The sequence below is a fragment of the Camelina sativa genome, chromosome 12, assembly GCF_000633955.1.
Source record: "Camelina sativa cultivar DH55 chromosome 12, Cs, whole genome shotgun sequence".
NCBI lineage: Eukaryota > Viridiplantae > Streptophyta > Magnoliopsida > Brassicales > Brassicaceae > Camelina > Camelina sativa.
The window spans coordinates 5,598,636-5,611,833 of record NC_025696.1 but is presented as its reverse complement, the minus strand read 5'-3'; the positions used below and the strand labels follow the sequence as shown (position 1 = coordinate 5,611,833).

General features: G+C 36.0%; 2 protein-coding genes across 6 annotated transcripts; one reads left to right on the top strand and one right to left on the bottom strand.

The window, feature by feature from the left end:
- Window positions 1,700–4,003, top strand: LOC104730332 (choline monooxygenase, chloroplastic). The gene is made up of 10 exons (XM_010449492.2): window positions 1,700–2,085; window positions 2,165–2,210; window positions 2,286–2,421; window positions 2,520–2,594; window positions 2,695–2,913; window positions 2,996–3,091; window positions 3,199–3,320; window positions 3,436–3,529; window positions 3,606–3,656; window positions 3,753–4,003. Exons 1-10 carry the CDS (start codon window positions 1,776–1,778, stop codon window positions 3,885–3,887), a joined length of 1,284 nt encoding a protein of 427 aa, XP_010447794.1. The 5' UTR covers window positions 1,700–1,775; the 3' UTR covers window positions 3,888–4,003.
- On the bottom strand, window positions 3,984–12,478 carry LOC109124590 (calcium-transporting ATPase 10, plasma membrane-type-like). 5 transcript variants are annotated; one of them, XM_010449495.2, is made up of 35 exons: window positions 12,273–12,478; window positions 11,441–11,661; window positions 11,186–11,302; window positions 11,061–11,100; window positions 10,486–10,598; window positions 10,251–10,382; window positions 10,031–10,120; window positions 9,627–9,696; window positions 9,467–9,537; window positions 9,297–9,380; window positions 9,122–9,199; window positions 8,966–9,040; window positions 8,697–8,780; window positions 8,539–8,621; window positions 8,347–8,455; window positions 8,193–8,248; window positions 7,988–8,030; window positions 7,800–7,883; window positions 7,521–7,658; window positions 7,362–7,424; window positions 7,159–7,278; window positions 6,959–7,069; window positions 6,566–6,736; window positions 6,385–6,444; window positions 6,111–6,275; window positions 5,918–6,034; window positions 5,724–5,822; window positions 5,411–5,548; window positions 5,222–5,322; window positions 5,075–5,120; window positions 4,864–4,992; window positions 4,672–4,779; window positions 4,479–4,570; window positions 4,279–4,373; window positions 3,984–4,204 (listed from the first exon to the last, which is right to left on the bottom strand). In XM_010449495.2, exons 2-35 carry the CDS (start codon window positions 11,576–11,578, stop codon window positions 4,200–4,202), a joined length of 3,225 nt encoding a protein of 1,074 aa, XP_010447797.1. In that variant the 5' UTR covers window positions 11,579–11,661; window positions 12,273–12,478; the 3' UTR covers window positions 3,984–4,199. The 5 variants fall into 5 exon arrangements, with proteins under 5 accessions (XP_010447797.1, XP_010447795.1, XP_010447799.1 ...); XM_010449493.2 differs by having other exon boundaries at window positions 11,441–11,619; XM_010449497.2 differs by having other exon boundaries at window positions 5,411–5,497; window positions 11,441–11,619.

Sequence of the window (13,198 nt, the reverse complement as noted above, 5' to 3'; positions counted from 1 at the left end):
AGTGTCGATCGACACCATCTGGTGTCGGTCGACACCCCTCTTCCAGTCACGATGGATGTTGCATGCTTTGTTTATTGTCTGGTTTGTTTTTATCGATTGTTGGTTGTGGCATGTAGAGATCTTATTGCTTGTGTGTATAGCCCAGTAGATGGGAGGATTGCCTCACTGAGTGTTTATCAAATACTCATGCATCTCAATTTGTGTTTGTGGTGCAGGTAAAGGCAAAGTGTGATCGTGGAATCAAGGCAATGAAGAGGAGGATGTTCTAGGGACTCGGTTGGATGTTGTCTGGCATTGTTAGGTTGCTAGAGTTGAGTCTTAGAGCATTGTTAGGATTGTTGGTTATTTGATTTATGCTGTTTGGATTTAATACTGGATATTGGTTATTTGGTTATTGGATTATTGGTTTATCGGTTATTTATTGGTATGTTATTCCGCTGTTGGTTGTGAATGTGGTTAGGTGACTAGTGGGTATGGGACCACTAGTTGTAGTTTATTTATATATATATTATTTATTATTTAAAAAAAAAGGTCGGTCGTTTCAATATAAGTCTTAGATAATTCAGATATACAAAATAAAAACTTTATATAGAATAAAAAACATGACATATGTCATAAGCACGTTAAGGATCAACGACCTATTTACTATTCAGAAGTATCCAATTGTACCAAAACAACTTAAAGTTATGACCTCGTCTCAAATATTCTCGAATCATAAATTCTCAACTTATTTTTACCCGAATCAAAAGTTCTCATATATTTCTCCATATACCTGGTTTAAAGGGTTTACAAACCTAATTCGATAGAAAACCATATAAATCCGGTTAGAAACCAATTTTAAAATGGTATACCGTTCCAACTTCTCAAATTTGAAACCGCTTCTCAAATACTCGATCAAGCAGCTCTTGTTTCAATACCGGAATCATCAACATTATTCAGAAAAGAAAACTCTAAATTTTGACCAAAAACATCANTATCTTCCAAACTTATAATGTTACTAACTGTAGAATCACTTTTAGAACATCCATCAGTGTCTCCATCCTCGATTAAATTAGCGGGCATTATATACTTCGATTTCATTTCATTGCATCTGATAGCTTCCATTGAAAAATCCGCACGAATCAAAGACCCACACAATATATCTACAAAATTGATCTCTGATCGTTAAAACTGACAAGTGTCACGATCTGGTTTGATATTTAATCGTTAAAACTAACACATGTCACGATCTAGTTTGATATTTAATTGGTAAAACTAACACGTATCACGATCTGGTTTAATATTTAATCGTTAAAATTGACACGTGTAATGATCTGGTGAATTTTTAACTTTGATCTATGATCGTTAAAACTGACACGTGTCATGATCTAGTGAGTTACTAACTTTGAGAACTAAGGTTTATATAATAAGATAGACTTTGCTCTAAGACCATCTCCAATGTATATTTCTAATTTTCCTTTAAAATAGAGTAATTTAAAAATATAGCATTGTTTTCCTCCAATGTATTACTCTATTTTCAACTCTAAAATAAAGTTAGTGTAAAAAAATAGAGGTGAGAATAGATTTGCTCTATATATAGAGATTTGACTCTAAAGTAGAGTGGAATTGGAGATCTTTTATTTGTTTCATAATCAGAGTCCAAAAATTAACAAATCGAAATTTGTGGGGATCAAAATAGAATTGTTGAAAAATACTTTGCCACTTGTAAAAATGATTCCGAAGCAAAGCTCCGGTTAGTTTAGACGATCACCGGAATTAAAAAAGAACCGTCGGAGATGACGACGATGATGATGATCAGGTCAACGGCGACTATGACGGAATATCTAACTCCGACGCAAAAATCCACCAGAGGATATTTCAATTCTCATGGTGAATTTGGCGTTTCAGTCTCTCAATTTAGTCGAAGAAGATTTCTCAGTCCGAGCAGAGTCTTCGCCGTTTCAGATATCAATAAGCTCGTGATGGAGTTCGATCCGAAGATTCCGTTGGAGAGAGCATCTACTCCGCCGAGCTCGTGGTACACTGATCCTCAGTTCTACAGTTTCGAGCTCGATCGGGTCTTCTATGGAGGATGGCAAGCCGTAGGTTAGTAAAAAAATTCACACTTTACTTAGTTAGTTAACTGTTTCTGTAAAGTTTCTTACTTTGCCATTGCATATGTCAGGATACTCTGATCAGATTAAGGAGAGTCGTGACTTCTTCACTGGGAGGTAAGTAAAGAAAACCATATACAAAATTCAGATTGTTCTATGTCAGTCTTGTTCAATATGTATGACTTGGTGCAGGCTTGGGGATGTAGAATATGTTGTGTGTAGAGATGATAATGGAAAGATTCATGCTTTCCATAATGTATGTTCTCACCATGCTTCTATTTTGGCGTCTGGAAATGGGAAAAAGTCTTGTTTTGTCTGCCCTTATCATGTAAGCTCTCCTCTATAGGCTTGAAGCCGTTACCCTATATAATTACGAGGTGAGTGGATACGTTTTTATGAGTCATATTATGTCATTCTTTGTCTCAGGGATGGACGTATAGCTTGAGTGGATCGCTTGTCAAAGCTACTAGAATGAATGGGATAGAGAACTTTGCTTTAAATGTATGGCATGTTGTTTAGATATAAGCATTGTGGTCTCTCTCACTTTTTGTTAAAAGACGGATGAGTTTGAACTTTTGTACTTGACTGTTTGAGGAAATAGGAAATGGGACTTAAACCTCTAAGAGTGGCTGTCTGGGGACCTTTTGTTCTCCTCAAGGTAACTCAAGCCACATCGAGGAAAGGAGAAGATGAGAGTGATGATGCATTAGTGGCATCAGAATGGCTTGGGACTTCTGTGGGGAGGTTGAGCGAAGGTGGAGTTGATTCCCCACTTAGTTTCATATGCAGACGTGAATACACCATGGAATGTAATTGGAAGGTGAAATCTTGTTCTGACTATATACTCTTTTAAACAACAGAACTACAAAAACTGATGATGGATCACTGAAAACCTTTTTCAGGTTTTCTGTGATAACTACTTAGATGGTGGTTATCATGTACCATATGCACATAAAGGTTTGATGTCAGGCCTCAATCTCGAAACCTATTCTACAACGGTATATCCATTTTGCTGAATACGAGCTACTTTCAGGCTCAGACTTCCAACGCTTGATTATATTCTCTAGTTTGTTGGCTTGTGATGGACTTACTGTTTTAAGATCAGATATTCGAAAAGGTTAGTATCCAAGAATGTGGAGGTGGTTCCAAGGCTGGCGAAGATGGTTTTGATAGGCTTGGATCTCAAGCTCTATATGCTTTTGTCTACCCAAATTTCATGATAAATAGGTAAAATGCATCAACTCCATTGCTTAGCTCATCTTCCAATGACTTTACTCACTCCCATGGATTATGTTTTAACTTCCAATGACTTAACTCACTCCCAAGGATTATCTTTTTTAAGGTATGGACCTTGGATGGACACGAATCTAGTGGTACCATTAGGACCAAGGAGATGCAAAGTCATCTTCGACTATTTTCTTGATCCTTCTTTAAAGGTAATTCAGCAGACACAATAAACCTACATATCTCAGGCCTGTAATGCAATCTTTAAAATCCTCTTTTGGCTTTAAGGATGATGAAGCTTTTATCAAGAGAAGTTTGGAAGAAAGCGATAAAGTTCAGGTACGAGAATGAATGACTCTTCATTATGCCGAGAAATAGTTTATGGAATGTGTAAATAGACTTGAGTTAATGGAACGTGTACGTTTGGTGTATCAGATGGAAGATGTTGTGTTGTGTGAGAATGTTCAAAGGGGTCTCGAATCTCAGGCCTATGACAAAGGAAGATATGCTCTTGTGGAGAAGCCAATGCACCACTTCCATTGTTTGTTACATCAGAATCTCAAACTTTGAAACTCTAGTCTCCAAATAGTTACTTGTAACATATATGTATATATGCATGCATTTATGTGAATTTTTAACAGCCTTATTCTCTCTACAGTAAGTATAAAATGAAGCCTCCTTGTGTAGAGACTTTGGGCATTTAAGGATAAGGTAACAGGATTAACAACAACTAAAAATAGGTATATATTTCATTTTTTTGATTTTAAAACGAAGAAGCCGTTTGCGAAAATTCTGAGAGACAAAGAGAGTAAAAGTATTCACAAGTTGGATACCACTAAGCCACCTTAGGTATTTAACCGCTTTCTCTTTTCAAACTAATTATTAACCTGAAATTTAACAGAAAAAAGCTTTAGATGCGTTTAATGGCTTGTCTATAGCGAAGGAAAAGGTAACTAACTACCTGATGAGTTCCTTCTCCACCGGTTTATTCTAAAGTATTGGCTGACTGGAGTTTCTGGAACCGGTATCAATTTTCCGATTACCGCCAAAGGCCAACTGGTTATGATAACATAAAACAAAATCTACCTGGTAAGTTTATGAAAAAAAACATCTACTATTCACCTAATCAAAATTCTTTGATGACAAAGTTAACAAACAAACCTGACGGAACCGATTCCAACCGAGACGAGCCACATCTCCCAATCAAGCTTAGTCGTTGAGGCAAATGTTCCAAGGAACTCGACAATGACTACCTATTAAACAGTAAACAACAAGTAATAAACCAGTATGTCTATGTCTCAGATGTACAAAAAAAAAAGTTACTTGGAGGAACAGAAGAGGAAGAATTGAGTACCTGGAGCACAATGGTGATACAGATGATGCCCACAAAAAGGTGATTCCTGAGAACTCCACGGAAAATGTTTATTTCATCTGGCTTCCGTGCGTTGAACTCGTTGAAGATCTAACAAATTTATACATCAGTTTGCTTTCTGCTGTGCCCAAGCTTTTTTTTTTTTAATTATACACAGGACTCAATATCTTTTACCTGGCAGATGACAAACGCATTGAAGATAACGGTATTCTTTACTTTCTCTGGGTTTTTGTGACTCTTCAGATGAAGGATACTTATTCCCTCGAAATTGAGGATTAACAAGACTGTCACTTGGTACATCGCCTAATGATATGCAGAACATTTAGAGAAGGCTTAACCATTGTGATATTTAGAGAACTAGAGTAAGAAGAAGAAGATAACTTACTTGTATAAACAAATTTCTCCACATGATATTTGTGATGAGAGGTTCTCTGAGAGCAAAAGATAAATATAATTATGTACAAATTGAAAAGAAACTATGATCACCATGCAAGAGTTAACATGCTTTCTCAAGTCAAATAAGAAGAGGTACTTTCTGCCAACAGGGGATCGATCCATCAAGTGATCGGTTGGTGGTTCAGTGGCTAAAGCAAGAGCACCAAGAGTATCCATTATAAGATTGACCCATAGAAGCTACAAAGATAAGGGAGAAGATATTTTTTTACAAGTGAATACTTTTGTGCGGATTATAAAGAAGTGGATTGAATTTATAATATCAAACCTGTACTGCAGTTAGAGGAACATCACCCGCGGATATGGCAGCCACAACATTGATGACAAGAGCTGCGACATTCACTGTGAGCTGAAACTGGATGAACTTTTGAATATTGGCATACACAGATCGACCCCAACGGACAACCTATAGGAATCAGATTACTTAGATGGAATCCTATTCAGGATAATTAAAAATATCATAAATACCCCCAAAGGAGAACATTTGAAATTTCTGAGGAAAAAATTCCGAAAGTATATGCAACAGATACGTATCAAAATGATGCTTTTTTATAAAAATTTTGGTTTCTAAGGATACCAACCTTCACAACGGATTCAAAGTTGTCATCCAAGATAATGATATCTGACTTTTCCTTTGCAACTTCGGTGCCTTGAATACCCATAGCAAGACCTATATCTGCCTGAAATTCAGGGGACAAAACAGAAAGTGTGATCCTCAATATCAACAGTGTTTTTAAAGGTTACACGTACGAGATCGACATAAAAAATATTGAACCTCGTGCAGTGCAGGAGCATCATTGGTTCCATCACCAGTTACAGCCACGACGTGTCCCCTTCTCTTCAGCGATTGTACAAGAAGAAGTTTGTCATTGGGTGATGATCTACCCATTACCTTCAAGTTCATCAACAATGTCAGGTACCATTAAGTTACTGTCTTCAATCTTAAACCTAAATTATAAGGTTCTTACAGATATCTCTTCACAAATCCTATCTCTTTCTTCTTCTGAAAAGGATCGAAATACTTTTCCTTCAATCAGATTAGGCTCACTAGCATCTGAGTCTGAAGCTAATATACCGCATTCTAATGCAATTGCTTTGGCAGTCTGAATGTTATCACCAGTCACCATACGAACCTGCAGCCAATAATGGAAATTAGAAGCCTATACGCCCATGAACTGAGAAGTCTAGAATATATATGAAGAGAAACCATCAAGGAAAGAAGCAAATGAGATCTCTACGGACCTTGACTCCAGCTTGTTGACATAGTAAAACTGAATTTTTGACACCTGGGCGACAAGGATCCTACAATGTGTTGGCAGATAAAAATACTTCAATGAATGGCCATCTGGTATACAGAACCACATTAAGGCAGATCACAACAGTATTCTAAATGGAAAGGAGAACTCGCGACAAGGATCCTTACCTTAATACCAACGATAGCCAACAATACAAGATCATCCTCAGGTAATACCCATCTAGAAAGTTGCTCTTCATCAGTTGGAATCTTGTCCACTTCAAATTTTCTGACGGCAATTGCAACACAACGCAGACTCCTTGCAGCCATATCATTGATAGCATCTATTAAGCCAGCCATCTGAAAGAACAAGACTTTATTCAGAAGAAAAAACATGTACTTTGCATCAAGACTCGCATTACAAAATTGGCACTGATTTGGGATACAAAGGTTTAATAGCGTAGATATAAGAGTAAAAGCTGATTTGGACTTGCAGTAGAAAAACGGTCTTGATTCAAGACACAATGATAAGTTAAACTTTTAAGACAAATTATATCATAAGAGAGAGACATAATTACCGACCTTATCTTCACTCATATCTACAAAACTCTCATTTTCATCCATATATTGTGTGCAGGAACCCAAAACAATTTCGGCAGCACCTTTCCAGTGAACATGGACACTCGAATCTGACTGAAATAGAATTAGAAGTTTGTTAGGATGCTGATTAACAAGTGGAAACAACCATAAGTGAGAAACCAAAAATAAAGCAAAAGATCTACGAAAACACTCGAGAACGTTACTGATTTCACTGCTACGCCTCCCCGTTTCTTCTCTGAATTGAATGGATAAAATTGTACAGCAGAAGACCCAGACTTGAGAGCATCGAAATCCATGCCCAACTGCACAGCTTATAAAAAGTAAAAAGATTAGTTCTCCTCACCGCTATAAAACTGGAACCAGAAAGTGTAGCTGAAAAACAAACCTTTATCGCCCAATTAAGAATTGCTCTTTCTGTGGGAGATCCAGAAACCTGAATCTCACCACTCTGTCATCAGCAGACACATACACATTATCACATTATATCAGCTGAGTAGAAACAAAAAATGGAAATCAGTAAAGTTCCAAAGAATTTTAATCCTACTTCAGATCGGAAGACACTGCCGGTTGTATTATGAGCAATTCCCTCAACAAGTATGGATGTAAAAGCAGATGGCAATTTTGCGCTGCTGTCCGGAGGATCCATCTTTTGGAACCCAGCATAACACTCAACAACAGTCATCTGAGAAAAGAGAAAGTATTAGGGGACTCGCTTGTTCGGCACAAAATTTAAAATAGCAAAAGCTCACAACTAGGAAACCCTGTGCTAAATGTAGTGTGTTAGCAATAGCAAATACAGAAGAAAGTTAGCATTAAGATTCACCTCGTTTAAGGTCAAAGTTCCAGTCTTATCACTGCAAATTGTTGTTGCAGACCCCATGGTCTCACAAGCAGAAAGCCTACGCACCTGAAGTTAAAATTTGTCTTTAAGTCGCAAACTACATTCACATAATAAATTTTGAATTCATTTTCAAGCAAACTATTTAGACCCAAAATTTAAAATATACATACCAAAGCTTTATCTGCCATCATTTTTCTCATGGAATACGCAAGACTGCCAGTAAGAAGTAAAAAAGATCAGTGACAAAAAAAATTTACAGCAGATCCATCAACATCTATAAAGTTTGACCACGTTATAACTGAATCCTTTCCAACTCTGAAAGCTAAAGTAATTGCTATTATTAAAAAATGTATATAGAAGAGACAATAGACTTACGTCAAGGTAACAGCCAACGGAAGCCCTTCAGGCACTGCCACTACAACGATTGTAACCTACAATACTCAGACAAGTTGAGAAGAATGGCCAGAGATGTGAATAAGTAGCTGACGGCTATATTAGCCATGCTAACTTCTTCTAAAGAAACACTTACTGCAACAGTGAAGATTTCAACAAGATCATCTAGCACATGATCAAATTTTGTCTTCCCTCCAACAAACTGTGGCCCTCCCTGTTCATTCTTCGTGTGACCGGTAAAGTAGCTGCAGAGAACAAAGAGTTGTTCAATAACCACTGACATTCACTCCACACAGTACTTAGTTGTCAAAATGAAATTTAAACACACCGAACGACTAGGACAAATAATACAACGCCAGCAACTGTGAGCCCCACAATCCCGATAAATGTTGCAACACCATTCAGGCGCACCTGAAGAACCAAAGTACGGATAACTATTGAGCAACAAATACCACAAAATATGAACAGAGGAAAGTTGATAGTCACCTGCAATGGTGTTTCTCCACCATTGTCTTCTGAGACGCTAGCCATTAGTAAGCCCCATTCAGTGTTGACCCCTACCCCAGTAACCTGAGTTTCAAAAACAAAATAATAAATTTGAAAGGAACTCCAAATCAGATGTTTTGACGCCATAAATAAAAACATGTTTTTGCTGCAACCATTCACCAACGACGGATACCATTGTTCACCAATTAATCATCTCACAATTTTTCTCCAAAATGTAAAAGTAAACGTAAGTGACCGTCAAGTCTTACCAACATTGTCCCATTGCCATCTGCAACTTTACAGCCGGACATTAGGAATGGATTCTTAGTGGAGTTTTTTTGAACCTGCGAAAAACAGCTTTCTCAGAAGCATGAAATGCAAAGATAATATTTGTTGCAAATACTAAGGAAGAGCGTATAGCATACAATTTTGCTCTCTCCAGTCATGCTGGACTCATCAACTGCAAGGGAATGGCCAGCAACTAAAACTCCATCAGCAGGTACCTACGGAAATTATTTGCAGATCAAATATAAATTATATCTATACTGAAATTCGGAAAAGAGCTAAGAAAAATTGCATTGACAAATTCATGCAACTTGCCTGATCACCAATATTGAGGGGTATGACATCGCCTACCACAATGTCATAAATTGAAATCTCAACTCTTCTTCCACCGCGGGTAACCTGGGCATATGCATAAGGCACTTATAAAAATTAAGCCAACAAAAAATGGTATCATCTATGAGCTGCATGATCATCCAAGCTATCACCTCTATACGTATATTTCTTTTCTCTTCATTTAAGTTCTGGAATTGAAGAGATTGCCGGTAATCACTGGTAGCTGCCAAGGGAAAAGGTATACAAATTAGTGGAATACACCCAGCAGTCAAAAGTATGAGTGAAATCAAATTCAGCAAGGAATATCAATACCTGTCACCACAATCACAAGAAGAACGGCAAACGCAATACTGATACCATCGTACCATCCCTTTTCGATACCCTAAGTAGACAGCCAAAAAGTACCAAAAGATCAGGAAGAATAAAGAAAACTGCAAAAGTTTGGATAATAGAGATAAACCAACTTTTTACCCTCTTAGAGCAAGAACGCTTAGAGTGAGTACGACTACAAAGTAAAAGATAGTCGACAGATGTGCTATCGAGCTACACCGATATGGAAGACAGTAAAAAAACACGAGAAAGGCGTAATTCTGGATACTATTTTTGTTAATAATTCTCAGTCAATTGTTCTAAAACTATGTCACATAGAAAAGGACTTCAAATTTCCAAGGTATGCGCTGAGCCAAATATAATGTATCAATTCCTAAACTGAATACCTCGGTCTTTATTCCCAATGCCAAAGAAGCAGCTGCTGCTACAATCAGTATGATCAACGTAAGATCCTGAGAAGCTTCCCATACAAACCTCTGTCGAACATGAGGGAAAATAAATAAATAAATCAAGATATTAGTTGATTGGATAGCTTCACAGACTGAAGCGGCAAAATCTCACAGTTATGGAAGCTGCTCAAAACAAAAGATTTAAAAGTATTAATACCCAGAAACTCCTCCCTTTCTTCTGAGGGTATGTGTTTGATCCAAAAGCAGATTTCCTTTTCAGTATGTCATCATCATCCCCATTTATACCCTTCTCCAAGTTGGTTTTTAACAAGTCAGACAACCCTTTGACCTAATGGAAGAAAAGAGAGCACAAATAAACATACATGAGTTTCGTAGCTTAGAAATAATTGCCCGCAGAGAAAAGTAAAAGATCAGCAAAAGCAAAGACATACCCCTCCAAGTTCTTGAAGCGATCCTATATTTTGATCTCTTGAAATCGATACAATCTGCTCCTGTCCAATACCAAAATCACCACCACCAGAAGTCGGAGGTGGACTTGTAATTCCTAAAAAGAGATAAACCTCAGTCAACTACAGCATATTAATCAGAAGAAAAAAAAAATCAGAAACAAAATTTCCTTACAGAAAAAAGTAATAACCCAATCAACTGATGTAAATGAATCAAAAACTTGGAACCATCAATAATTTCTACAATGATGTCTATGTCCAAGAAAACATGTCGCAAAACTACAGTTCTTATACTGTTCATGCTACATATAGAAGATAATCGACTCAACCCATTTGCAATGAAGATCAATCACATTTTGAAAAACATGAGTCAGCAAAACAAAGATCATCCCAACATTCCCTTGACAGAACTTGTGACAGAACAACTAAACATAAGGTATTAAAATGGCAATCACTCAACCCCTACAACACTGCAAGAGAACAAATACATGCTGCACGAAATGGGATGGGGAAAACAAACAAATAATTAACGGAAAGAAAAAGAAACTGAAAGAACTTACCAGTTACTCGGCTTGCAGCTGCTTTAAAAAGATGTGCAGCCTAAGGATACAAACAGCAATAATTAGAGTATTAGACACCACTCCAACATTAAATTAAGAAAAATTTAGTAGCAAAGCTGATGTACTCTTATTGCTTGGGCATGCGCTCTCATCTTCCTCAGCATCTGTTTCTTATCTTCTTCCCTTTTCAAGTCCAGAGTATATCGAAATCGACGAGAAGCATTAAGTACAAGCGCAGCTTGCTACAAAACCCATTAAAAAATTGTTTTCGAATTGTTAAGACAACAAAACAAAGAAAGTCTAACCTAAACTCTGTGGAAGAAAGAAACGAAATGCAAATGCAATTAAACAAATCAAAAGTGGAAGTAGAGCAAAATTACCCTCCAACGGCGTAGTCGCTCCACAGGAGCATTCTTAGTGCTAGCAATATCAAACGGACTATCTTCATAGTCATTATTAAAGGTGCTGGTACCAGCCTCCACGTCCTTGTCTGGAGAGTTACTAAATTGTCCACTCATGGCTGTCGCAGGAGAGATAGCACAACCCTAGCCTAGAGTCACTGTTGATTGAAAACAACACGTTACACACTCTCTTCTTTAAGCTAAACAACGCAAAAAAAAAAGTCCAAAAAAAACACACACCCAAATTAGTAAAACACAATATAGCTTTTTCCGCATTATTATCTCCTTCAACATAAACACACACAAAAAATTCCCAAATCTCAATCCAAAAACCAAATCAATCCAAAGACGATACACGAGATTACAGCTAGCTTTAACAACTCTCACATTACACTGTTCCAAAACGCAGCAACAACCACAATCTTTGGTATTCCGATTCCCAGAAAAAGCAGAATCACTCCAAATCGTGCGAGGAAATTTCAAAATTCAAAGCGAAGAAGAAGAAGAAACAAGCTCAGTAAAAACAAATAGTTTTTTGCTATAGTGAGTGGTCCAACTCCAACAACAACAATCGTGTAGGGTAACTAAACATCGTGAATCGTGCCGGAGATTCGAATAAACAAACACAAAGTAGCAGAAGCAAAAAGGCGAAGAAAGAGAAGAAAATAAAAAAACATAAATCTCTGGCGATTCCAGAAAACAAATAGTATATATATATTCTACAGAAGAAACAACCAAAAAAAGTTTTCTCTATGGTTACTGTTGAATCCAAAAAAACCAAAATTATTATTTAAAAAAAAAAAAAAAATACCTCAAATTCTCGGCGGAAGGAAAGTTTCAGGAAGATTACTCAGCTCTCTCGGTTTTGTAGTTTGATGGAAGAATACTCACTCTCTCTTCCGGATTATTTTCCCGTCACTTTCTCGGGAAAAAAAAAACAAACTAAACAATAAAGAGAAGAGAACGAAGGAGAAAGAGAGAGAAAAGAGTGCTTTAGGAAACTTCCTGGAAGTATAGAATGCAGCTTTGACTCGTCACTCCTCGTTAAAAAACTATTTAAAATTCAAATAACTTTTTTTGTTAGAAAAAAAATATAAAAACGGAAAGCTTTTTATATTCCTTTATTTCCTATTTCTGTTGATATATAATCTTACATTTTTATCTTTACCGAAAAAAATAAACTTTTGCCTTTAAATTTTAAAACAAGTTACATAACAATTTCTGTTGATATAATCTTATTTCAATATTTAAATCCACTAAATTATTAATAAATCCTACAATATTAATTAGAAAATACCAATATAAAACTAACTTTATAAAGTTTAAAATTACATTGTTATACCATTAGTTTTAAAGACAAATGTTTAATTTTTCTTGTAAGGATAAATATATAATTTAAATATAAGACTAGCAAAAATTTTAAAATAATTATTAGTTTTCAAAAATAATATTTTATCTTTCAAAAAAATTATGGATAAAATTATTAATTAATTTTAAAAAATTGTAAACTAATCAGAATTTTAAAAAGTAAGATTTTATATCTAAGTATCCAGATTATTTTTTTAATAACTATATTTTTAAGATTTGGCTAAGATTTTATATTATGATTTTTTTATCATCTTTCTTTTATTTCATTTACAAATTGTTTTAAATTATCATAAAATACATATGATAAATAAATATGTAGATTTTTTCAGCATATGTTGTGATTTTAATTTTTTTTTAAATAAAGATATA